Raw genomic sequence first — 26,389 nt, forward strand, 5'->3', positions numbered from 1 at the left:
AAGAGTCACACAGTGAAGGGTTATGGCTTGGGGTCGGGTGACAGCAGCATATGATTCATGGCTCGCTGTGCCCTTTTGTCTTGTCCTCCTTGTGGTGGGACCATCCACTGCTCTTAGCCAATGTTGTTTCACAGCCTTCAAGAGCTTGCTTGCTGTCCCTTCCAAGCAAACCGGCAATGTCATTCCCTTTGCCTTCTGCTTTCCTACGAGCAGGAGTAAAGACAGAATATGGCATGTGTCACAACAGGAGATGTCCCTTTTCACTTTATTGTTTTGATGCAGGGAACAACACATTGTATTAAGAGTGCTTTGGATTTATCTGTGCTGCTCTTACACGAAAGAATGCATTACCTTGACTGTTGTTGCATAAAAAGGTAATTATGAGACCAGTGGTTGGTGTTTGAGATGGCAGTGGGACATATGCCAAGGAGGATAATACAACACACTGCTATAACCTTTAGAATTATACTTGGATCAGGCATTACCTCTTGTTCGCCAAAATTTTGTATTTCATAGTTGAACATCTTACTTTATAAAGCACTCATAATAAAAAAGTGAATAGAGCTATAAGAAAAGTCAACATAGTCCATGGGCAGATTTCAAAAACATCCGTACAGCTCATAGCATCTGGAAAACAACTGCTTGCTCAAGAGTCCAGCAGCTTCTGTTCATACTGTGTCCAGGTCTGTCATGAAATGCAATAATTCTGCTCTAAGCAGGAGGGGGGGCACTCTCCCTTGAACTAAAATGGGAATGTTTGGTCTGCAGCAAAGGCTTCCCCTCACTCAGACGTGGCATTTGGAGCCTGGAGAAGTCAAACAGCTGCTGACACCAGCTGTGTGGCACAATTGGCCTCTCCATTTGCTACTGTGGAGACACATGTGTCCCATGCCAGTTTGAGCTTCTGTGCATGAAAGACCTTTAAAGGCACACAGATACAAAATAAGCAAAAAGGGGTTATAATTTTATTTAGAAGTCATTTGACTTCTATTGTGTCCTCATTTGTACCCCAGTGAAACATTTAAGCCTGATGTCCATTGTCAAAACGCTCATTTTTCAGGGATAATAGACTGACAGTAGACATTAATGTGTAATATGCTCTCCATTATCCCCTACAGTAAGCCTTTTACCGACGCAGTCTTCCTCTTCATTGATATTATTTTGATTTATCTGTGAATAAAAGATCAAAAGAAAGCCTGTCATTGTCTGTCCTCCAGACATGCGCGGATGGCACAGCTGTGTGCGCGGGAGTTCCCGCTCCTTTTGATGCCATTCATGGAGCGACTGTTGTGACAGAGGGCAAATCAGCGACCAAATATGGAGACGAGGTCGCGCTGCTCGGCCCCTTCTTACGGACACTTGTCAGAGTATAAATTGGTCAGAGGTGACACTCCGGCACCCCCCTGGTTTACACACTCAAGACCCGGCGCCTGGTGCTGATCTGGTGAGTACCTGGCTGTAGGACTGAATGAGATGAAAAGGCAAAGCAGAGGATTCATCATATGAGGATGGATACAGGATTTTAACACAACGGGAAGTGACTATCATCTTTGCCTATAAGTGACATCTTTCCACTGAAACGGATCATCTCATCAGATAGGCCTATGGTCCATCAGTATTTTATTTTGATAGAAGTGGAGATTTAAACAGTTTTAAAGTTAGCTACAACAGCTCCAACAAATCAAAAACTTATCCAAATCCCACAAAAGTAATTTAATAGCACACGATCTAATTTTTTTAAAGAAAATCTCACAGTCTGTCCAACAGACCTAAAGATAAAAGTGATTGCTTTTTTGCAGAGCTGACATCATGTGCGACGACGACGAGACTACCGCCCTGGTGTGTGATAATGGCTCCGGCCTGGTGAAGGCTGGATTTGCCGGCGATGACGCGCCACGCGCCGTGTTCCCCTCCATCGTTGGTCGCCCTCGTCACCAGGTAAACTCATCACCAAAGGCATTCAAAGCTGGTATCACGTTACCTCTTTTACATTACTTGAAAGCAAGGTATGGCTTTGGATGCAGGCCAATTCACCCGTGCGTAATTACGCACCCAAATTACGCAGCTAAATTTTGATTTAATAAATTTAAATTCCACAGGTAGAGGTAGATATTGCATCACGTGATGATATGTATTTCCCAGTTACATTAGCATCTTGCTGTTAACAGGGCGTCATGGTCGGTATGGGTCAGAAAGACTCCTACGTGGGGGACGAGGCCCAGAGCAAAAGAGGTATCCTGACCCTGAAGTACCCCATCGAGCACGGCATCATCACCAACTGGGATGACATGGAAAAGATCTGGCACCACACTTTCTACAACGAGCTGCGCGTGGCCCCGGAGGAGCACCCCACCCTGCTGACAGAAGCCCCTCTCAACCCCAAGGCCAACAGAGAGAAGATGACCCAGATCATGTTCGAGACTTTTAATGTTCCTGCAATGTACGTGGCCATCCAGGCCGTGCTGTCCCTGTACGCATCCGGTCGTACCACAGGTATGGCAACTCCCTTAGACGTTACAGATATCTTTTTTAACGTAAATAGATGATTACATCATCACGTGATTCTCACCAGGTATCGTACTGGACTCTGGTGACGGTGTGACCCATAATGTGCCCATCTATGAGGGTTACGCTCTCCCACACGCCATCATGCGTCTGGATTTGGCCGGTCGTGATCTCACGGATTACCTCATGAAGATTCTGACTGAGCGTGGATACTCCTTTGTCACAACCGGTGAGTGATACTGATCAACTTCATCACCCATCATCCACAATATATGAAAGAAATAACTGAACCTGACTTTTCATCTGAGAAAGACAACTTGATGTTCTTTCTTTCAAAACGCATGAAACTATTTTCACACATTGTTTTCTCAGTTGACTGATATTTCACAATTCTACCCCCCTGTCTAGCTGAGCGCGAGATCGTGCGTGACATCAAGGAGAAATTGTGCTATGTGGCTCTGGACTTTGAGAACGAGATGGCCACCGCAGCTTCCTCCTCCTCCCTGGAGAAGAGCTACGAGCTGCCGGACGGGCAGGTCATCACGATCGGCAACGAGCGCTTCCGCTGTCCAGAGACTCTCTTCCAGCCCTCGTTTATTGGTGCGTAAAGGGCGTAGAGACATCCTTAACAGCCTCAAGTATTTGCTTCGTCTAAAAAAGAAACCCAAAAGTCTGAAGTAAAAGTCCATCTAAACCAGCTGTCTTTGGAGGTGGTCCAACTTTTGATCATATCTACTGCCAAGTGATCAGATCTAGTCTCAGTCAGAGGTTGGGGAAAGAAAACTTTAATTTTGCGCATTCTACACAAAGTTTACACACATATATACCATGAAATCATACCATGTGATCATAAAATACGGGTAAAAGTACGGCTCTACTTCCTCAGGGCCAATAAATAGTTGTGGGTGTTCTAGACCAGAGACTCATTGTTCACATTTGCGCCGCAGCGCGTGCAGCTGCTGGCGGAGCTGTCCGTTTCAGCACCTGTTACGACAGCTGATGTGAATGTCCCATGTGATGTTTATCTGCTTGGTGGGGTGGAGGGGGGTTACAATTCACTAACTTGTCAGCTGTTTTGGCACAGGCATGGAATCTGCCGGCATCCACGAAACCACCTACAACAGCATCATGAAGTGTGACATCGACATCAGGAAGGACCTGTACGCAAACAACGTGCTCTCTGGCGGCACCACCATGTACCCAGGTATCGCTGACCGCATGCAGAAGGAAATCACAGCTCTGGCTCCCAGCACCATGAAGATCAAGGTAACTAAGACACTAAAGATGTCACTGTCACACTCCTGAGTGGAGCACAGGATGAACATGTGTCGTGTGTTTGTGTTTAGATCATCGCCCCTCCTGAGAGGAAGTACTCCGTGTGGATCGGGGGTTCCATCCTCGCTTCCCTCTCCACCTTCCAACAGATGTGGATCAGCAAGCAGGAGTATGACGAGGCCGGACCCTCCATCGTCCACAGGAAGTGCTTCTAAGCGCAAAACTCCCTCCCCCCTTTCCTCTCATCATCTGCTTCCTCCCGTCTGTGCCACCAACCCTACCCAGTCCTTTTCGTGTGTTGTCGTCAAATTTTTTGTTTTTACACTCAAGTGCAATTAATATGTGGATTTGTATAGCTTTATTAATAAAATAAGAAACGGAACTTGCTGAAGGAGTATCCCCTGATCTTTATTTATATAAATCTGAAGACGAGGTCGTTTTAGGGATCCTTCAAAATCTTTCCCTCACTTCAAGTTTCTCTTTGTCTCTTAAACGCAGCATGGGTCTGTCTTCCAGTCACGTGGTTGGAGTAGTAAAGGTTATTAAAGATTTGAATTAGAAAAGATTACGGTGAGCGGAGAGGATCAGCCACCTCACGAGAAATTAACAGCGCAAAGTTTCATTGATTGGAAACACCGCTGTCACGTGTTCGGTAATCCCCGTTTGTCAGGCTGGACACAAAGCTCACACCGCCTAAATGTGAAGCTGCTGGATTTGGACGAGGCTCAAACAGCAACAAAGGACACAAGAATGATAATAACAAGGAGTGAGGGGCGTCAATGAGTCAAATACAGCTTATCTCCTGTGTTTCAGGCAGTGACAAGCCAGGCTGAAGCTTCGACAAATGAAGCTGTTATGAGATGTTATTGAAACTATCAAAATAAATAAAGGTAGTCATGGTTTTCCAAATGAACAATGAAGGGGACCAATATTTTCATTTTTGAAGTGTCTTGAGATAAATGCATGGTAAGTCCATAAACAGTGACAAACTCAATAGTGTCACACCACACCGTGGTCTAATTTTAGTGCACACACACACACATACACACACACTGAGTTGATCACATCTCAGAGCAATATACAGGGCGGGGCCTCATATTTTGTTTCTATTTTTAACCCTCCACACAGACAGCGAGCGACAGAGAGGGGGAGACAGGCAGACAGGCAGGTTGCTTTGTAAAGCGATTAGACACTCGGATGGTACTTTCACTCTGTCACTGTATCCAGAGCATCATCTGAGCCCGAGGTGGAGACACAGCAGCTCTACCAGCCGGCTCAGCACGTGGAGGGACGCCTGTGGACTGCAGGCTCCTGTAGTAAAGATGTACACCCTTTAGTCGTGAGATGTCTGCATAAAGCGTTGGGTTCGATTTAAAAGATGCCACATACTGCATATATGCTACAAGTCTCTGTGCATCATTGATGCGTGGAAAAAAAAACACTGCACTCAGGACTGTGTGCATCCCAAAGCCCTTGTCCGAAAAAGAAGGATACCTTCATTTGCTGCACTAGTTTTTCTGCATTTCATTGACTTGGGGAAACGCAGGCAGGGTTCGACTGTCACGTGACACCACCTATACTAAAAAGCATGAACCCAGTGTGTTAATTGTTGTTGCAATCTGAGACACAAGCCTCCACACTGTTTCCCAACAAACAGTGGGTGATGTTTCCAAAAGTGAAATATTGAAAATCAGAAACCCTGGCACTCCTGGCTGCGCTTCACCGACCTGTCTGCGCGTACGTGACGCATGGGAAGGAGGGGGGAGACTACTTAAAGGCGGATTAACGCTGGCAAGACATTAAATCCAACCTCCCTCCATCCAGACGCAGCGCGCAGCCCATCAACCTGATCTGAAGATCGAAAATAGGAGGGCTTATAGTAATCAGCCCTTAGACTCCCATGACAAGGAAAAGTGTGGCCACGTCGTGGGAGCGCTCGGCACACACAGCAGGACGCTCGCTGGCGCTGCGCGCTCAGCTCATAACCAAGCAGATAGCGCGCAGGCAGACGGAGAGGAGCGGGGACGGCAGCAGCATCCCGTGACGGATGCTTTTTTTTTTAAGCTAAAACCGGACGCTTTGGAGACTGACTACAACGAGAGTCAGTGAGAAGCAGGACGGGAGATAACGCGCTTTTTTGGAGGGATTTGAACAGAGTGCCGTTGTGCTCTAGTCTTCTCCGGATGCTCAGAAATGGGGGAATGGACTATACTAGAGAGGCTCCTGGAGGCTGCTGTCCAGCAGCACTCTACTATGATAGGAAGGTAAGATGATGAGCAAAAACCAAGACCAACAGAAGAATCGCAGCAGCCTCCAGGATCGTCTTTAGCATGGCTCCCAGTCCCCCGTTTCTGTCTTGTGAACCACGGATCTTCTGTAGCATGGTGCCCAGTCCTTCGTGTCTGTGTTGTGGATTTTTTGTCTTGTTTCACAGATTCTTTTTTCCTTCACCTCCTCCTAGCGAGGCAGCTAAGTAAACCAGTTGACAGCCGCCCTTTCAGAATATGGGATTGGGCTCCAGACACCTTAAACCAAACCTTGTAGTCATGTCTCATTTCACATGTTCACCTATCCACCGATTTACGTCTGATGTTTGTGAGTGTGAGTGGTGGTTGTGTAGATGTTGAGATGTGTTTTCATTGACAGAGCTCACATGTAGAATCAAAGCAACGCCGATTGCTTACATGTCATTTCAGCCCTTGGATAACAAAACACACAAACCCACGGACACAGAGAGAAAACTCAGAGAACTGTAGACACATACATAGCACCTAATAGAGCGTCCCGTTTCAGCACTGGACAGCTCCCTAAATCCAACACACACACACTGAATTGGACTACGAGCGCTTCAGCCACAGAAGCAGATTTGTATCACTTTACACACATATTCATATTCATACACTTATTTTCACATTGTGTGTTTGTGTGCTTGCTTTTTAGGATCCTACTAACAGTGGTGGTCATCTTCCGGATTCTAATCGTAGCAATAGTTGGAGAGACTGTCTATGATGACGAGCAGACCATGTTTGTTTGTAACACCCTACAGCCGGGCTGCAACCAGGCATGCTACGACAAGGCATTCCCCATTTCACACATTAGATATTGGGTTTTTCAAATCATCATGGTGTGCACCCCGAGTCTTTGTTTCATCACGTACTCGGTGCATCAGTCGGCCAAGCAGAAGGAGCGGCGCTACTCGACGGTCTATCTGACGCTGGATAAGGATCAAGATTCCCTGAAGCGAGACGAGAGCAAAAAGATAAAGAACACCATTGTTAACGGAGTACTCCAGAACACAGAGAACTCCACCAAAGAAGCCGAGCCGGACTGTTTGGAAGTCAAAGAGATCCCTAATGCGGCCATGAGAACTACAAAGTCCAAAATGCGGCGGCAGGAGGGCATCTCCAGGTTTTACATCATCCAGGTGGTGTTCAGAAACGCGCTGGAAATAGGCTTTTTGGTGGGCCAGTACTTCCTGTATGGATTCAACGTCCCCTCCGTGTACGAATGTGACCGCTACCCGTGCATCAAAGACGTCGAGTGCTACGTGTCCAGACCCACGGAGAAGACAGTGTTCCTGGTCTTCATGTTCGCGGTGAGTGGGTTTTGCGTAGTGCTCAACCTGGCAGAACTCAATCACTTGGGGTGGAGGAAAATCAAAACGGCTGTGCGAGGTGTGCAGGCCCGGAGGAAGTCCATCTATGAGATCAGAAATAAGGACTTGCCGAGAATGAGTGTGCCCAATTTTGGGCGCACTCAGTCCAGTGACTCTGCGTATGTGTAGCTCCAAAAACCTGTAAAAAAATAAAAATAAAGCCAGGATGGACATGATGGACAGCTCCGCACGCCTAATTCGTCTCATGACTTAAGAGTGGGCAGATTTTTTTCATTTCTTGGTCTTTTAAGGACTCATAGCAAGCGTGGACTCCACGTTTGTTGACTTATTTATTATTGCACTGATGCAACTTTTTAGTAACGTTTATACTCTGTAAGATGCGTAATGGAGACCATGATATAGCGTGTTCACATATTTACTCTTTGTGGGCTGTTCTGCTAAACTTGAAGAGAGTAAAAATGCAAAAATTGCACTAAGAGGTGAACACTTGAGAGCTTGATGACCTTATCCAAAATGTGCTACAGACCTGACAGTGTTTCTAAGACATTTTATTTCCATCTTTTCTTTTTGGCACAAACCCAAATAAATGGCACCCTGCACAGTGGTTAAAGGACAAATCTACAATCCAGATTTATATATGTGCATAGATATATAAATCCTACTTACTATGGTTGAATAAATCAGCGTAATTCATGTTTTTTTTTGTTGCCTGTGTTGCACCACTGACCTTAACATATGTAACCATTCCATCGCTTTATAGCTGACTTGCAAACAGTACATGGTAAATTTGCTGCAAACGCTAACGTCTGTGACTTCCTTAATTTTTGACACACCAAAGCGCCCACTGCTTTTATTTGTGAAGTGTTTTCTTGCTTTTTTGTGTAATCAAGTGCCATACTTGTATATAAACATGATATATATGTATACATATAAATATATAAATATATATAATAATCATCATGGAAGCTGATTCCCTGCTTGGATTTATGCTAAATGCCGCCCAATTTTTTTATTTGCTTTAAATGTATTTGTTGTGATTTAAATGAAAAAGAAAAAGTATAAGATATACAGTTTTCTCTGTTTTATTTTGCAAATGACTGGAAAAAAGAAATGAAGTGCTAGTCTTTTTTTATATATATATATAAAAAAGAAATAAATGTTTCCCCTAATCACAGCTGATCAAAACTGGACAAATAGCACAAATTGACATTTTTATCAAAGAATGGGCAATTTCAATCTGCTCAGGTGCTACAGTTTTTCATAGAATGGTTTTAAGTGTAACAGAAACAAACCAGGAAAAAAACATCTCTTTTTTTCTGTGGAAAATAAAAGTGGGATTCATGTACACCAGAAACGTGTGAGGTGCAGTACTTTGTGTCTGCTGACTGACCTATCACACCGATTGATCTCCAGTGGAAGTTTTGCCTTGGTGCAGTGAAGATGTTAGCCACACCCACTCTCAACCAAAAAAAAAAGATAGAGAGAAAAAAAGAAAAAAAGGGGAGAGAAAAAAAACACTGCAGGACACACCTTGTACAGGATCTCATCACTCTGCCATGTTGCAAAACTGATGCCGCCCCCATGAAATAAGAAATCCAGGCTCATTAACGGAGGAATTTCATATGGCATGCATTAAATCTTGCAGCCCTTATGGGGCTCTACAGATCCACTGTGTGTAGCCGTGAACTTTAAGTTTGTGACTTTCCTCGCACTCTGCAGGAATGACAAAAAGCTGATCATGATTCTGAGTACTGAGGGAGCTGCCCTTTCTGCAGCTCTGCACATCCCTTCTTCTCTCATTTGGGGAAAAAAAAGATGTAAGAAAGCAGCAGCTGCACCGAGAGGGAAGGTTGTGTGCACCTCATGAAGGTCAAAATGAAAACAAAAAGATGGGAAAAAGAGAGAAAGTGCACAGGAGTGTACCCACACAGAGAAAGAGACGGAGAGGGGAGGTAGAGGAGGAAATAGAGACGCAGAGAGATAACATGAGATATTTGCAGCTGACCGTTGCAGGTGATCTGGGAAGGGCTAGTCTCTCCATGATTCTCCTGCCAGGATGACTCTGCAAAGCCGCGAGAAATCTGAGAGCACCGGTGCTGGCACATCCATCTCCAACTCAGCGGGGACCTGCGGTTTCTCCCTTAGTCATGAACATAAAAAAAAGAGAAACAGGAGAAAGAAGAGACGCTTGTCAACTTGGCTCTGATGCAGCGCAGTGCACGCCAGTGTGCATCTTTGTTTCCTTCTCTTTTTTCCTTTCTGCATATTTTCATGTTTTTTAGGCTCTCAATTACTCGGGGAAGTGGTCTGTTATGAAATCCTTTCAACTCTGGGTTTAAAATACTCTTAGCAGCACCATAGTAACAAGGAGAAATGACAAATCAGATGATAAAAACAACAGAGTCTCTGCAGGAGGATGGTTCTACACTAAATCAGTCATAATTTGTGATGTTTTGAAACTTTCCTTCAACAACTATCCTCAATTCTGAAATCAGAATCTGGAATTGGATGTGTTTCAGTGCAATTCCACATGCATGAACATTACCTGTGTGTGTGTATGGGTCTCAGCAGATTATAATGTACTAAAGCAGCTCTATTTTCACACTCATGACAAGCAGGTTGCAAGCCACATGCCTGGTGGTCAGTACGCACCGTGCACGACAAATCACTGACTTCATATCTGCACATCTGAAGAAGCCGTGGTTTTCTCTACTGGCTGCACACACACACACACACACACTGACAACTGTTTCAGATCACACACATGAGGCAGCACGTGAGCTATTTTAGGACTACAAGGCAAAAGTGTTTAGGAACACCTCCAATTTGATGTGATATCAGGTGCTCAAGGATGAGCTCAGGGATTTTTAGACAGATATTCCCCTCACACTATGAGTCCCTGACAAAGAGACACCCTGGCATTAAAGAGGTGGCCTCGTCCCTGTGAGTCCTGAAGGTGCTTGGATGAAAAACACTGTAATGAATGATGTGAGAGAATTCATCTTTAGAGGAAGAAGGATTTCTCATTAAAGGTCACATGCTAAAAATGTAAAATTGACAGAATGTGTGCATCCAACTCTGCAAAAAATGCACCTACTCTCCTTTTTTTTCCAGCAGTACTTCTGCAATGAGTGGGTTCAAGCAGTTCAGCTTTAGATGGATTCATATTTCACAGATGAATCAAGAGCACAGCATGCATTAAAGCACGGATATTCACGTAATTAAACAGAAACGCCAGGCAGTACATAGTAGGCACATAAATATTCAATATTTACATGTAGGCACTGAGAAGAAAGGCCTGATTTTAAATGAGTATAATGTGATTTAATATTCTGAGGTCAGCACGCAGGCTATTCCAGCTCTGGATGTACTGCTGGCATATATACACGCTGAGTTCAAAGATCAATTATGCGCCTGAATCAGAGGCTTTCAAAGAAGAAGAAGCCAAATTTACACCAATACATTTTGTTTCTGTCACATTACTTAAAACATTTAAAGCTCAGGTCACAGTTTGAAATTATTTGTCCAAAGGCACCTGCTGTAAGAGGAAATATAACTGTTTGGCAGAGAAGTGTAAATTATTCAAGCTGTAGGTGAAGATAATGAAATGCCGGAGATGTAGCTTCAAAGAATGACATATTTGTAGATTATTTTCAAATATTCCTCATTTTTTAAAATACTGAGATGAAACAAGAGCGTCCAAAGTGATTATTCCAAGGTTGGTGGAATATAAGCAACAGTCAGATTTGTCTTTAATAGTTGGAAATGTTTTCTAGTTTTGCATGAAGTTTGAGAGTTTTATGTCAGACTTTGAGGAGTTTCTGAAAGCAAGAAAAGTGTTAACACTGTATTTAGCTGCATGGTGTTTTAGCCACAGATGTGAGCCAGTTCAGCAGGCATTAAGGCGGTTTTGGGGTTCCATAACCTGACTCTTAAGTGTGTTTTGGAATAGCAGACGAGATATATCCTGTGAGCAGGGTGTGTTTTTAAGTGAGGGACGAGGCCAGACTGGTGCATGTGACTGATAGCGCTGCAGTGCTTGATATCTCCCTGTGGTAGGAGGTGTAAGAAGAGGACATGATGCACAAAATGAGGCGAGCCCGCGAGCTAGTTCAGGCAGTCAACTCGAGCAGCACTGCTATACACATACCACGTGTCTCACACGTCATAACCATCTTGCAATCACACTCTCTCAATTGGGCGGTCTATTTAAACCGGGAGTCTCTCATCCCTCTCTGCCTGTCATTGCCCTTGCTGCCCTGCGTTTGTAATGCTGCATGTTTCTTTGCCCCCACCACCACCCCAGCAACCACCTGCAGGCTCCGGGGGGATTATGTTCAGTATGTTTTGCTCATCACTCCTCAATGTCACCATGTAAATTTATTGTGAGGGGTGATGAGACCGGAGCCTGGACGCCAAACATAAAATATATTTGCTGCTAAATAAACTATTCAAACGTGAGTTGTCTGACTGAACTAAAAAAAAAACACAATCAAAATCCATCATACTGATACATCTTAATCTGGCACTTTGTCTTCATTTTGAAAATGATCTCACGGTCAGAGGATGGCTTTGGCAGAGCCTTGGCAGCATGTCTCCTCTCTTCTTCACCATATACAGTGGGGAAAACAAGTATTGAATGTGTCAACTTGTTTCTCATCACATTTATTTCCAAAGATGCAATTCAAACAAAATATCTACCAAATAATCCACACATGAAAAGAAATCACAAGGTCCAGGTCCACAAATAATGATTATGTGAAATAGAGTGCGTCCATAGAGGCAATGGCGGTGGAGTGCATTGCCTATTGTTTTCTCTGTAACTATTGTACCTGCTGCCTCGAAGCCTTTCTGGAGCACTTTCAGGGTGGCCCTTGACTTGTTGAGTACTCTTCTGACTATCTATCTGACTCCCTGGTCAGAAATCTTGCAAGGAGCTCCTGTGAGTGGCCTGTTGATGGTAAGGTGGTGCTTTTTCCACTTGCGAATAATGTCCCCAACGGTGCTGACTGGAATATTCAGGTGCTTTGATATAAGTCTGTAACCAGTTTCATTATGATGCTGAGCAACAATAAGGTTGCAAACGTCTTCAGAGAGCTCTTTGCCTTTACCCATCATGAGGTGTGTTGTATTTAACTGCTTGGTGAAAAAACGTAGTTTTTTATAGGACCATCAATTACTGACAGATTTCAGGTGGTTTGGTGCATTTCCTTGCAAAAGTACACAGCCTTTCCATGGTGTGTTTAATGCTTTTTTCCTGTGGTATCGTACTTAATTCCACATAATCATTATCTATGGACTTGGATGTCATGATTTCTTTTCATGTGTGGATTATTTGAGTTAATACCAATTAACAAATTGGTCTGGTACAAATTTCGTTTGAATTGCAGCTTTGGAAATAAATGTAATGACAAAAAAGTTACAATACTTATTTTCCCCACTGTATCTACAGCTGCACCCTCAACAAATCTGCCCTAAAAAGTAGAAACCTATATTTGAATAGGGAAATGCACATTTCCCCACCAGCCCCAACCTGCACATCCTCCCAGTTCCTCCTCTTTGACCAATCTGAAAGAGGGGGCAGACACCAGGTGGGCACTGCTTTAATTCTCCCTTTTCGCACAGATTACTGCATGAAAGGGGAAAAGCCAACAGAAGAACAAACAGTGAATGTAGGTCTTTTTGATCCACTCAGCTAGAAGCAATGAAATTAGCCTGGTTACCCCAGCACATATGCACGACATGGCATGGCACAGGAAGATATGGCAGACACTGCCACAAAACACCCTTGATGTTTCTTTCCATGTGGGGGAAGGCGGCCGTTACGCATCTGCACAGTGTGACCAAGTTTTCAAACTCTCTCTGTCTCTCTCTGCCAGGGGAGTGAAAACAGCCGCCGTCCTGTGGCTGTAAAGTCGTTTTCTCCGTCTCCAACCACAATAGATTCTCTCCTCCCTCTGCTCTGTTTTCCAGCAGTTCAAAGAGTAAAAACTTTTTTGCTATGTGATTTGTGCTTTGAATGTTTCTGTTTTTTAACTTCCCCTGCTTTAATGAAATCTTCTGGAAGGACAAAGGGACGGAGGACATTTCAGAGTTTGTGATGATGGATTTGGCTGACTGGTTGGGTGCTGGTTGAGCCGTATTTAGCCAAACAGAAGGATTTGGTTGAAAATAAGCACTGGCACTGACAAAATATACCTGACAGACCTGACAGCAGATTAATTTCTCATCCATTTTTTAATGTGACCCAGGATTAAGAACATTAGGGGATTATACACAGATTTGTCAACTGGAGGATCATGGTGGGACAGACAGCACCTGAGAGAGGACACTATGAACCCAGACCCACAAACCTGATGCTGATCCTCCTTTTTGGGCCAAGTGGGTCAGATTCAGAGAGAGTTAGCTTGGGTAGGTTGGCCTAAGAACTTTAGAAAGAGTTCAGATGAGTTCTCCAGTTTGTACTTTGCTAATTATTTTCTCCACATTCAGCGTTTTATTTGTCTCCAGAATTTGGAAGTTGCAACCCTCTTTATCTTTTTCTTTTCTTCTTCTTTTTTTTTTTTTTTTTACCACAGTGCACCAAGTTTCCCTGGTAAAGTAGTTTGTCACTGATGCAAAACAGCAATGCTGCAGCAAAAACAAAAGCCAAACAGTTTCCTGCCCCTGACATCTTTAATTTCCCACCAGAGATGACGCTTCAGTCCGACACCTCCTGCTTGTTCTAACTTTCAGTGCCTGCTCGCCTTCTCTGCAATGCCTAATAGCTTGTACTACAACACAGCCCATCGACCCTGATAAATGTTTAGGTTCTGCACCATTACACAGCCAATAAAAATCAGCGGCTGGCAAGTCCTAATCAGACACAGAGGCATTCGCTGGCCAATTGGACTCGCACCGATGTAAAGGAGGGAGAGTGCTCAGGAAGATGGAGGACACACCGAGGCGGAGGTATGGAGATATTAATTTACAGCAACTCACACGAGAATGCAATCACACACATAGGGGAGAATATGAATCACTTGTGTGTATTACAGAAACACAAAGGGACAGAAGATAACACCCATCTGGTAAGATTTGCCGCTGCAGGATGAAAGGAACACCTTTTTTGCGCTGGCAGAGAAAAGCACACAATGAGAAAGAAAAACAAAGAAGTTACACAAATATCACTTTGCTTGATTTTAATCCCAGGTGAGGCGTCAGATTACACGCTGTGGGTTGGACTCAGTGACTCTGTGTCGCTGTTGCTCATCATCCACTCCACCTCTCTGTGGTTTTACCTTTGCACTATGCATGAACCACGCTGCTGTCTGATTTTTCTAGGTTGATTTACTGATCTCTGTTTCTCCTCCCTCAGAGCTTCGTCCTCCTGCGAAGGAATCTGCCTCTTTTTTTCCCCATGTGCACCTTTCTTCAGTCTCTTCTTATTCATCACCTCTCCTTTATCTCTTTCTTTCTTTCTCCTCTGTTTCCGCTCTCTCCCTTTCCTACCTTCACCGCTCCTTTGCCCATCCCCCGCTTCTCCCATGCTGATGTGATGCCACTTTGTCGTGAGTCACATGGTTGTTGTTTTACTGAGATAGCTATGAGATCACACTGTGTGCACCACAGCAGCTTTTTAGTCTGTTATTTTGCCAAACTATCAAGAAACAGCATGATCAGGCTTTGGAAAACCCAAACATTTTGAATGAAGGCAAGAGTGAAAGAAGAAAGACAATCTTTACACAATGCAAGTTAGCTGTAGGATAGAAATAAACATAATGTACACAAAGATTATTTTAATATTTATTGGGTCTTTGTCTATGTTCCAACTTCTGTTTGAAGAGTTTTTTCTTGCTTATTATTTTCTTTTACATTTTTCAAAATAAAAAAATTCAATCATCAATCAATCAATTACTTCAGGAAAGGCGCCACAGGCTGAACTGAAACCAAGGCTGCTGGACCCTCATGGGGGCTGCAACCTAGACCACTCGGCTATACCTATACATAGGCTATATGCCACAAGGTTGTCGCTTTTGAACAGGTGTGTATTTAGTTACTGGTAATTTATGTACTTGAATATAACTTTTCACAGACGGGTGTTGGTGCAAAGTTTCAACACCGTAAGCTGCCTCATGGGCACATATGTGTGGCCCCTTTAATTATAAGACATTAGACAAGAAATGCTTCTTTTTTAGACAAGAAATGTCTAAGGGGGGCACTGATGGGGTCGATATCTCTGCTGAAATTTGTTCAAATAATGTAGCTGGCCACACAGTTTAGCAGGTCTTTATTATAATTTTATAAGTAATCCCATCCTAACTGTGAAAATGTAATCTCTGGTTACAACATGGATGAAGCACTTGTTTTCAGCATATCCAGATTGAAAAATATGTTAGATTATCGAAAGATCAGCCTCAAATTCTGAAAGAGACTCTTCAGAAACCCTTCAGCGTGCATTGTTTGTCTCTGGCCGTATTGTTGACATTATGAGTTTGGCGCTAACCCTGCTGGCCTGTCAGCTCCAAAACCACAAACACTCCCAGTAGTGTCTGAGTGCAGCATTTGCCTAAGATGACCTATGGTAGGACATCACACACTCAGACACACACTCACACCCACATTTCCCACGAGCCTTCCAGCACACATGCTGAGCTGCTCTCCCTCCGTTTCAAATGCAGATAGGGCTGCTGGGAAATTGATGAAGAAACGTATGCTGGCATTCTTGTCGCTGAGGCGTTAATTAGACTGAGAAATCTCATCTTGGACCCTCCTTCCAAGCAATCCAGTGACATACACACACACAGACACACATACTCTCACACACACGCACACAGTCTCGGCTGTGTGTGCCAGAGGATGTCTTAGCTGTAAGCCACTTGAAATGTGGGCATGAAATTCCAGTTGATCAGAAGAGATCAATTGTAATCTGAGTGTCATTAATTTCTCTGATGAAGCTGCTGTAAATGTGCGAGTTGGATGAGATTGCAGCAGCCGGGCTTTGGCGTGCAGGAAGTGTTGATTGTGCTAATGACTCTCGCGCTTTCTCTTGCCAGCTTGTTTTTACAGCCAAAGGTAGCACTGCCATGGTTTCATATCACGATTAATACACCATTTGGATTCAGCGAGATAGAGTCTAAATGAGATTTAAATAAAAAACAACCCATAAATACTCAACATTTAAAGCACTATTAATGTCAGAAAGATCAATAAATTACACACTAAGGCTACAAATGATAGGGAGTGGTTATCATTATTTCCTGTAACCATGAAATTGTATTAATGTGATACAGGAATGAGAATGAAAAAGTGTTTTGATGTTCAACTTAAAGCTCCAATGAGGAGCTTAATGTCTGTATGTCAGGAATGTGACTGTGTGGGACAATGTGAGACATGTTACTACAACGCTGAAACATAGGCTTAATTTTTAAATAACGTCCCTCTAACCCTGACACATTAATACTTCTAACGAGGCCAAGCTTATAATTACAAGAATAAAATGAACTTGACTTGGTTGCACACAGTAACACATTTGTGTTTTGTTCTTTTTCTCCTTTTAATGGTATTTTTCCAATTCAAAAGACAAGCAAAAGCCTTTGTCACAGGAAAATTATACCCATAAAAACTGTTAAAAAATTTACTTGTAAAGATTTGAAAAAGAAATCTGAAGTTTCTCGGAGCTTGTGAAATATGCCATTGAATACATTTAGAGTATCGGCATTTTTTAGGGATGCGCAATATTATCGGCACAATATTGGTATCGGCTGATAAAAGCTTAAAAACATGTTTATCTATATCGGCAGATATGAAAATTTTTGCCGAAAGGCACAGCCGATAAGGTGCTATTCAGTTAGGATTATTATCATTTTCCATCTGAAAAATAAGCTCCTTTAATAAAATGTAGCACTTCATTTATTTGCACTGCAGAGCTCTGTGTCTGTCACCAGGTTGTTACAGTAGCTCTAAAATAATCAAATGCAACTTGGTTATGTTTAAAAATGCATTGTACATTTAAAGTTCATGTGATCGAAAGACATTATTTTTCTGTATTTCAATACTGAATGTCTAGAGGTCAGTTATACTGAATAAAACATTTCTTATTTATGGTAAAATCAAATGTTTTTTGTCTTGTTTTATGTGTGTTTCTTAAACAAATAAGACCGTCACAATAAGAGTAACAATAAATTCCAGTACAGGATAGACTTAGCTTTCTTTACTGTGGAAAAAAACAAACAAACTTGTGATTATCGGTATCAGCCAAAAGGGGTGTCGATATATTGGCATATCGGATATCTGCAAAAATCCAATATCATGCATCCCTAGCATTTTTTTTTGTTCAGTGTATGTTCTCAGCTCTTAAAGGTCGACTGTGTGCAATAAAACAAAAAAGCAGGAGTGACAACATCTTAACTTCCTGCGTGAAGGAAGTTTCCTGAAGGTTTTACATCATGACGTATGTTTTTTCACATCATATTATCTTCCATGCACAATGGAGAAATACTGGACCAAGTTACCAAAATACTCGCTGTGAATCGCCCTGCACTGGTTTTGACCTTAAATAAACATGTTGCCAGCTCCTTTTTCTCTGAGGAATTTCATTTTTTCCACCAAAATCTGCATTTTGATGTCTTAGGCTTTTACCTTTGTTTTTCGTGTCAGTGGGCGGAGGTAAAGACACAGTTCACAGGTCGATGAACTTCTGACGCCACATGTACGTTCATATTGACTGACAGCGGACGAACGTAATGGTAATAGCCCTCTTTCAGCTATTAGATGAAAATCACGCTTTCAGAAAGGTGACTGCAAGACCGATCCAGTGCGGGACATCTTCATAATTTGAAAAGTGGTTAAAATGCTGTGCAGTCCCACACAAAGCATGACACCTGGTCCCCCTACTCTTCTCTTACTGAAAATAACAACATTTATTAATCCTTCCTGCTGCAGATAGTCTCGAAGCACATCTATAAACTTCAATCAAATCTACTCACAGTAGCTTTAACCCCACAGAGCTCAAGGTAATGCCGGTGCTATGATTTGCATATTTAGTTTCGACTGGTGGTAGATTTGAAACCAGATACGATACATTGTTTACTCTTTATTGCATATAAAGTGTGGTGAGTTACACTTTCACATTGTGTTTTCAACATGTCCCAGAGCGCTGTTTCCTTCCATTAATGTGTGTGCAGATATCTTGTATAAAGCGTAAACAACAAAAACATTAGGATCCAGATAGCGGTTGCTCACATTGTTTCCCTATTGTTTTATGGCTTTCAGGGAGTCTGGACATGAGTCTATACATTTTATTACAGAATGGAATATAAGGGTTGTGTGGATGTAAAGATATGCTCTGGCAGACTTGGTATGGTAAGTCATAAAGGGTTAAAAAAGAAACACTTCCAAGAGTAAAAGTCTCTGACACAAGTGATTTCTATGCATAAGGGCCTGTGTCCACCAAACATGTTTCAGTAAGGAAATGTGATCATTGATTTTACCATTAATTGGCAAATGAAGGAACAGTCGTTCTTGGCGCTTTGAGGCTCAGCTTCATAAAATATTATCAGGGTTAACCGATCAATATGTCATGGCTTTCCAGGGAACACATTACAAATTCCTTTGCAATAGTAAAACAAGACTTATAGGCTACAAAGGAGGAGGCCAGGGGGGTGGAGGCAACAGCAGAAGGGAGATAGGTTTAAAATGACTGCCTTGTTGTGAGAATGGGCTGTGATTGGTTTTTAAGTGACTGGAAAACCAACCAGCTGTCTGTCAGCTGGTCACATCTGGGATGTCTGTGTTCTGCATGGACTAACACAAGGCCTGTCTGGAGCTGGAAGCACCAATTTTCTGTCCAAAACTAATACTGTTCAGGTTTTCAGTGCCAAGTGTCAGAGACGCAAAAGGGGCCTCAGCATCAGCTGTGTTTTGACGCTGCACTCTCAGAGCTCTGAAGTTTTGGAACAAGGCTTCACCATCAACAGCCAATCAGAGTTGAGAAGGGGCGGGACTTCTCATGTCAACTTCCTCAACAACAATGGCAAAGATCTGTATGGGGGAGTAACCAACCACTCCTAGTTTTTGGAGGGTGTAAAGCAGCTAGTTATACAATTATGTGTACCAAATGACTTGTTTTTGCGTCCTTCACAAAATTCCATCGTATTAAAAAAACAAACGTGAAACCTACTGAGCACACAGAAACAGATTTCACAGTCACATCTACAGGAAGTGGATGTCCCACAAGACAACTTTTGTCTTGCAATTAGGTTTGTGGGTGGAGCTAGTGCAAAAATCCCTGTCAGTGGAGACAGACCCTTAATGTGGAAACAAAATTTTGTAACGCAAGTAACTCTTTGTTATGTTTCACTGTGTACATATTCAACAAATATGTCCCTCAGAAAAGTCCAGGAAGGAGAGAGCAGGGGAGAAGGTCAAATAAAGTACAAATGCCTAAAATTTGTACTTAAGAACAGTACTTGAGTAAAGGTTTGTATGTTGTTATGTTAAGTCGATGAAGAAGTAAGTCAGAAATCATTACGAGGTTGAAGGACCTATGTGGACCTGCAAGAGGCCAGTAAGGCAGGTCCTGTGGCCTCAGGGTGCTGATGCAGTGGAATCCTTAAAGAAATGGCTTAATGGTATTCTGGGATCAATACACCAGCAGCAAACAGATGGGCCCTACCTGCTGAAGGTCTGTTTCTCCTGACATCAGCTGATTTATGTCTGCACGCTGCAAAAAGTGTCCGTCTTTACAAGCTGTTTGAAACCTTAATGTCTGCCCGTGGGCGGAGGTGATTCCATTTCTGTCCACTACAGCTACAGCTGTCGTAGAAAACACTGTTATCTTGAAAAACTGCAATCATTGTAGATGTAAGTCCAGTGTTACAAGATATCTCTAAGATGTTTTGATGGTGTTTATCAGGATTCTGCAGTTGAGTTGTTTGCCATCTTTCCAGCATGATACATTTTTTTGTTCTACTCGTGTTTCTGAGCTAGTTCCCTGAAGCTATGTTGAGCTATCAGGTCGATATCGCATTCAAACCTGCTAACTATGGTCATTTCTGGTAATTCTCAAGAAAAGCAAAAACAGCTAAATGAACATAAGTTTAACAACATTTACATGAGTTATGCCTTACTATCAACAAAATATGTGCAACACTGCAATGATAAAAAAGCATCACCACATTTAGTTCATTTTCTACTCTACTAAAGCTTTTAGGCTTCTCAGACTGACTTCTTCATTATGTTTTCTCTAAACTTCTTGTTATCCCTCAAATGGCATGTAAAGCAGACTCTGTGCCGTGCCTCTCCTCTTCAATCCACTCAGACTTAGGCTGGTCTGAGAGCTCATGGCCTTGGGAGGCACAACTGGAGACAAGCTGGTCTCCCTCCAAACAGATATTTGGGTTCACATGACCCGAGCGAGCAGCTGTCTCCTGCAGTCCTCCCCTGCAGCACCCTGCCCACTGCAGAATGGGAGCATCCTCATGTGTGAGCCACAACTCAGACAAAGCGATGGTGCCACACACACAAAAACTGCTCTCCATGTACATGACTACAACGCTGGTTCATGAATATCAAGTGGTGATTTGTTTTTTTCTCAAAATCACAGAGTTGTATGAATGAAGAAGAAATTTCTGGGGCTTAAGGAACTGAAAAGTTTAAAGAGGGGGTGTGAGGGGGGCTTTTTCTTCTCTTATTTTTTAAAGTTTTATACTTTCCATCTGGTACCCATGTATTAACTTTACATGACTTACATGAATTGAATGAAAAACTATTTTATTCACACCGATGTTTTATAAAACCCTAATTTCAGTTTCTACAACAATTAGTTCTAGCTGCTGTCTCTTTAAGCTCCACGGCCCACAAACTCCCTTCCCTCTGATTGGCCAGCCCTCTGGACGCCAGAGCTATGGGCAGATCTTGGTAGTTGAGGCACGCCCCTCTCACAAATATCTTGTGCTATTTTTATTTATCATTTTGAGCTGTTCACATACATCTTCTTTAAGGGATTTTGAATTTTACGTTTTTTTGTTGTTGTTTTTTTTGTTGTCAACAAATTTGTGACGGAACCAACATAACCCTGATTAAAAGTTAGGAAAATGCATTTTCATCATACTTTTTTGATTCCTTAAAAAAAAAATAAAAAAAATAATGATGATAAATTTAATGAGTTGGAACTGTCCCAGTAATTTCTAATTTCCCCAAACCTACATATGGTAATTAGTTTGAAGCCCACTGAAAAAGAGATAACAACAACAGACATCCTAAACAAAGATTAAAGAAAATACACATTTTTGTTATCCCTTAATAAGAGATAAAGACTTCAGAACTATTCATGAGTGAATTTTATCAGCACTGAGCAGGCTTGGTTTATCAGATATGCTCTCTTTTCCTGTCATACACTGTAAATATTAAACTCACAAACAATGGCACAGCAATAGACTGACATTAAAGTTTCCTATGTGAAACAATCTGTTTTTTTGGCTGAAGCTATTTCCTTCATGTCAGGCCTTATTATGAAGAGTAAGAAGCTGATTATGAAAATTTACTGCCCCTTTAAGACCGTTTAAGCTAGACTTTTTCAACTCCAGTGCAGCAGAGAGACCCTGATGAAGTTGCCACCGATGAGTAATTCCAGCCCTGCAACTGCAGTTATCATTCAGGCTGTGTTTTATTGCTCTCATTGCCCTTGTACCGCTCCCTTCCTCCCAACTCTGAGTGAAGACCTTTCCACCTCTCGTGCAGAGAAAGGAAATTAACCTCACTGTGTATCAGAGCAAGGCAATGCTCCATTACTGTGTGCAAATATTAAAGGAGAAGGTATGTTAAGTGGTGCCGACTAGAGACATATTTCAAAAGCTCTTATAGAGCAACACAACTCCTGTTTTATCCCACTGCCCACCGGATTTATGTGACAATCAAAACTTCCTCGTGGCTACCCCAATGCCACGCAGGAGGAATGGACGCTGCTGTCTGCATGTGAGAGACAGGACCCATCATTTGTACAGTTTGTCATCTTGGCTAAAGGCGTCTTGTGTATGTATGTGCAGGGGTGGAGGCTAGAATTGGTTATCAATCAGAGCCGCCTCTCCTCTCCTCTCTTCTCCCCTCCTCTCCCTGTCTCTTTCTCGCTGTGATTGCCTGGGTATGAGGGAAGGTTTTAATTATGTTTTCTTTTATTCAAACGATTAATCCTGAAGCACAGTGCACCAGGGTCCCCCCCTCGGGAGACGTCACACATCTGGCAAAGAGTTTACTGTTACCATTACTCTCTGTCTCTGGGTTACTGGAGCTCTGCTAGTTTCTCATTTTTTACACCCAGAGGTGTGCAGAAAGACACTCTGGGTATTCAGCTAATGTTAAAGCAATAGTGGCACAGCACGTAAAACTTGCCTCACTTCTGTTGGTTTTTAAATCTCTTCTTCAAACCAACCTGTTTTCCGCTGGCTTTTAACACACAGTATTTGCTGATTCTATACATTTTATTCATTTAATTATCTTATTGCTCTTTTAGAGCCTTCAATGGTGTTTAAATTGTGTTTTATGTTTTAAATTGTTTTTATATATATTTTTTTGTATTTCACATGAAGTGTCTTTCTAGTCTCTTGTTAGCCATGTATTTTATTTCATTATAATTATTCAATTTCTCTATGCATCACTTTGGCTAACAGTGTCTGTTTTTAAAGTGCTTAACAAATAAAGTTGGACTGGATTGGATTGGATTGAATTGGATTGAATTGGATTGGATTGAATTGGATTTTCATGACTCTGTTTGCTCAAAAGTCCTTTCCCTGACTTGTTTCTGTCTTCTTTTGCATCAACATTGACTTTTTATTTATGTTACAGTTATTTTCTTAAATCATTTTGATCTTTTAGCATCTGCTTCATTCACTGAAGTTTGAATTCTAAAAGTGAATCATATGTCCTGTTGGCAATTCATTCATGTCTGCCATATTTTAAACGTGAATAAAAAGTAACATGAACTGGAAGTTCAAATTCACCGTACACAGATCTGCAGACCTCTATATATTCATATATTGTAGAAATCCCTAAATCATTCTGTTTCCTTTGCACCTTAGATTGGTCGAGTGAATGTCTCGATAACTGACTCAGATGATGTATCCGTTATTCACATTGTTGTAAATAGATCAACACATTTCAGCTCTCAACATAATATATCACTTAATATATGCAAATGTATGTAAATAGTTGCACCATATGGATGCACAGTAAACACAACAAGATTTATAGCCCCCACCAGATGCTTTACGCCTTTCAAATGCAGACATTATTGTGGAATTATGACCTATGCAATGTAAACACTCCATGAAGCGCAGGGCATTCCCCACCATGCACACACATTCGCCACTTTATGAAAAGGCTCAGTCAATCCCGTCATGGCACTCCCTCCTCAAATGCATGAAATAGAGTGTGAAATCTCTCCTCAAACATTTATGAGCGCAGACCTGCATTACATCATCGCCGTATCTCATCATTTGTGGCGTGATTCAGAAGAGACGGGGGAAAATTTACGTTTCAATGACAGGAAAGAAGAGATACTAAAAAGTCTGTGTCTCTGACCGCTGTCTCTAAAACCAAGCCAGATGTGACTTCATCATGGCTTCCTTGTGTGCAGATATGACCTCACTCATGCAGACACACTCCATGTCATCTAGCATTAGTCAGTAGCAGCCGAATGCTCTCATGTAAGTTGCTCCCCTCCTCAGCAGGAACCTGCAGCGCTCTCACAAGCTGTCTGCAGCCTTTGATAAATCATGCAGTGTTTACTACTACACAGGCTACAGACGAGAAACCCAAATCCCCCCAAAAAACAGTTTGGGATGATCCTGAGCTACATAATTCATAGGAGCTGAGGTGAAACAGCGCTGGAGCAGGGAGATGTCTGGCTGGAGATATCTATCTCTACTCCTGCACAGCTGAGCCTTGTTTTCCTTTACAGTGTTGCATTCAATGAAACGAACCACACTCAACAATCTTAAGAAGAACATCTTTGGAGTCCAGTAAGAGAAAGTCTGACCAAAGTTGACCAGACCCAGGATCATAAATAAGACAATTCTAGCGTATTTTATAGGTTTTTGCATCTAAAACAAATGATGGAGCAGCAAAAATTACAGTTTCATCACTCTTTTTAGAACTGCAGCTCCACCGTCACCTCAAACGCTCTCTTGCCCCTTAAATAGTTTCGATGGTGACACAGTTTGCCTGACCTTGTTTGTTGTCCCCGTTCTGGCATGTCTTTCGCCATTTTGGCCCTCTCCATCCACCCACCTCTGGGTGCTCATGTCTGCCAACCACGCAAACACTCACTGTCAGTCATTTTTTTTTTCCTGTCACAAGCCTGAGAGCATTCTCTCAGGACTGATGTCTCCAATCAGCCAACCAGTTTCCCCTTTCCCTCCGTCTTGACGTCCCAGTGTACACGGCCCACTTCGGCATCTCAAGTGACAAGAAACAATCAAGGGTGGGCGCGGAGGGAAGACGGAAGTTGTTTGATGACAGACGACTGGTGACGCAGAATGTCCTGAGTCTATCTCCAGAGAGATGGACTCAGGACAAATGACAATTATATAACACAAAAAACAAACTGGAATCACTCGTTGGTCCCAGAAGTGATGATTCATGGATGTCTTCAATCAGGGACTCCAGGGATTCTCTCTTGAGTCACTCCATGGTGTACCTGAGAGGCAAACCTTTCATTTATTTCTCTTCTTCTTCATATTTCAGCCTGCAGGAAAACAGTTTCATGACCTATCAGTTTAGTCAGTATTTCCAGGGCATGAGGGCAGCAATTTTTTTCAAAGAATAATTTGAATTTTCTCTTCTAGAAGCGTTGACTGCAGCGCCATGGATAAGACGGATTTAATGTGTCTGGCTGAAAGGCCAAAGGCCATTTCAGGGATTATGTCTGCGACTCTCCAGTTACAGAAAGCTTCATCTGTCTGTCAAAGCATCTATCTCCAGAAGCTCTCTGAGTAAAAACGACTACAGATCTATTTCCACTGCATGTCTCATGGACATTTTTATTTACACTGTGGAGCTACTGTAAATAATTCAACGGCTACACGTCTATTTTTGTGCCACATGTCTGCAGAAATGCCAACACTTTTTTTTCCTTAACTGTACAATTTGCAGGGTGTAAATTTGCCACACCCCTCTGTGTCTACCTATCAGATGAACCATAGACACGTGCAGCTCCTTAACTCATTCCAGAGGCTTTTAACACCTTCTGCATCTTTTAGTGCCCGACACATCTGAGTGAGAGCGAGTAACACGTCACGCTTGCATGATGGACTCAGCTTGTTGTTGTTGTTGGCATGAGGAGGCTGCGGCACCATTTACACTGACCAGGCTGCTTGTTTACAGCAGGGAGAAAAAGAGCTTCTAGCCTGCTGTCTAACACCATCACTGAAGTCTGGGATCTTAATTGTCACAGTTGTAGCAAAATTTAAATTCAGGAGCACAAACATTTACTCATAGCAGACTAATGGCTGTAGCTACTACCTATCAAAAATCGGAGGCATCTCCTCTTCCTTTTCATGTCTCTTTGATTACTTGTTTTCTCATCAGAGCAAGAGCTCAGCTGTGGCCAACGTGCCATCCTCATCTCTTGTCCATGGCTTTCATTCCAGGAGATGCCAGAGGCAGAATCAGATCGCAAACATACACAAACTGAGAAGCGTTCAGAGAACACACAGAGACACCACAAATGTTGTCATGAGCGTTTATGGAAGACAGAAAAAGGGCAGACAATCTTTGTCAGGTCTTTTGGGTTGAATAAACACAAGCAAATGAAAAATGAACAATTGAAAAGATTTCAGTCTCAACAATTACCTGAAGAGACAATAAACTTTATGCATCCTCTTCAAATCATAGCCATATGTTTTTGTTTTTTCTTTTTTTTCAGAGAGACTGTTTTCAGACTTCCATCTTCTGAACAAAGACTGATTGTTTATTCATCTGCTGAATTACAACAAAGTTTGGCTGTATAAGTTAATC

General features: G+C 42.4%; 2 protein-coding genes across 2 annotated transcripts; both read left to right on the top strand.

The window, feature by feature from the left end:
• The first annotated feature begins 1,356 nt into the window (after positions 1 to 1,356).
• Positions 1,357 to 4,154, top strand: LOC141806095 (actin, alpha cardiac muscle 1). The gene is made up of 7 exons (XM_074691325.1): positions 1,357 to 1,444; positions 1,800 to 1,938; positions 2,169 to 2,493; positions 2,573 to 2,734; positions 2,914 to 3,105; positions 3,590 to 3,771; positions 3,852 to 4,154. Exons 2-7 carry the CDS (start codon positions 1,810 to 1,812, stop codon positions 3,993 to 3,995), a joined length of 1,134 nt encoding a protein of 377 aa, XP_074547426.1. The 5' UTR covers positions 1,357 to 1,444; positions 1,800 to 1,809; the 3' UTR covers positions 3,996 to 4,154.
• Positions 4,155 to 5,507: 1,353 nt separating this feature from the next.
• LOC141807103 (gap junction delta-2 protein) lies at positions 5,508 to 8,460 on the top strand. Its single transcript, XM_074692889.1, has 2 exons — positions 5,508 to 6,044; positions 6,721 to 8,460. Exons 1-2 carry the CDS (start codon positions 5,974 to 5,976, stop codon positions 7,562 to 7,564), a joined length of 915 nt encoding a protein of 304 aa, XP_074548990.1. The 5' UTR covers positions 5,508 to 5,973; the 3' UTR covers positions 7,565 to 8,460.
• The last annotated feature ends 17,929 nt before the right edge of the window (positions 8,461 to 26,389 follow it).

The sequence above is a fragment of the Halichoeres trimaculatus genome, unplaced genomic scaffold (genome assembly GCF_033239565.1).
Source record: "Halichoeres trimaculatus isolate MK-OKI-2021-1 unplaced genomic scaffold, fHalTri1.1 fHalTri1_scaffold_17, whole genome shotgun sequence".
In the NCBI taxonomy this organism is placed as follows: Eukaryota; Metazoa; Chordata; class Actinopteri; order Labriformes; family Labridae; genus Halichoeres; species Halichoeres trimaculatus.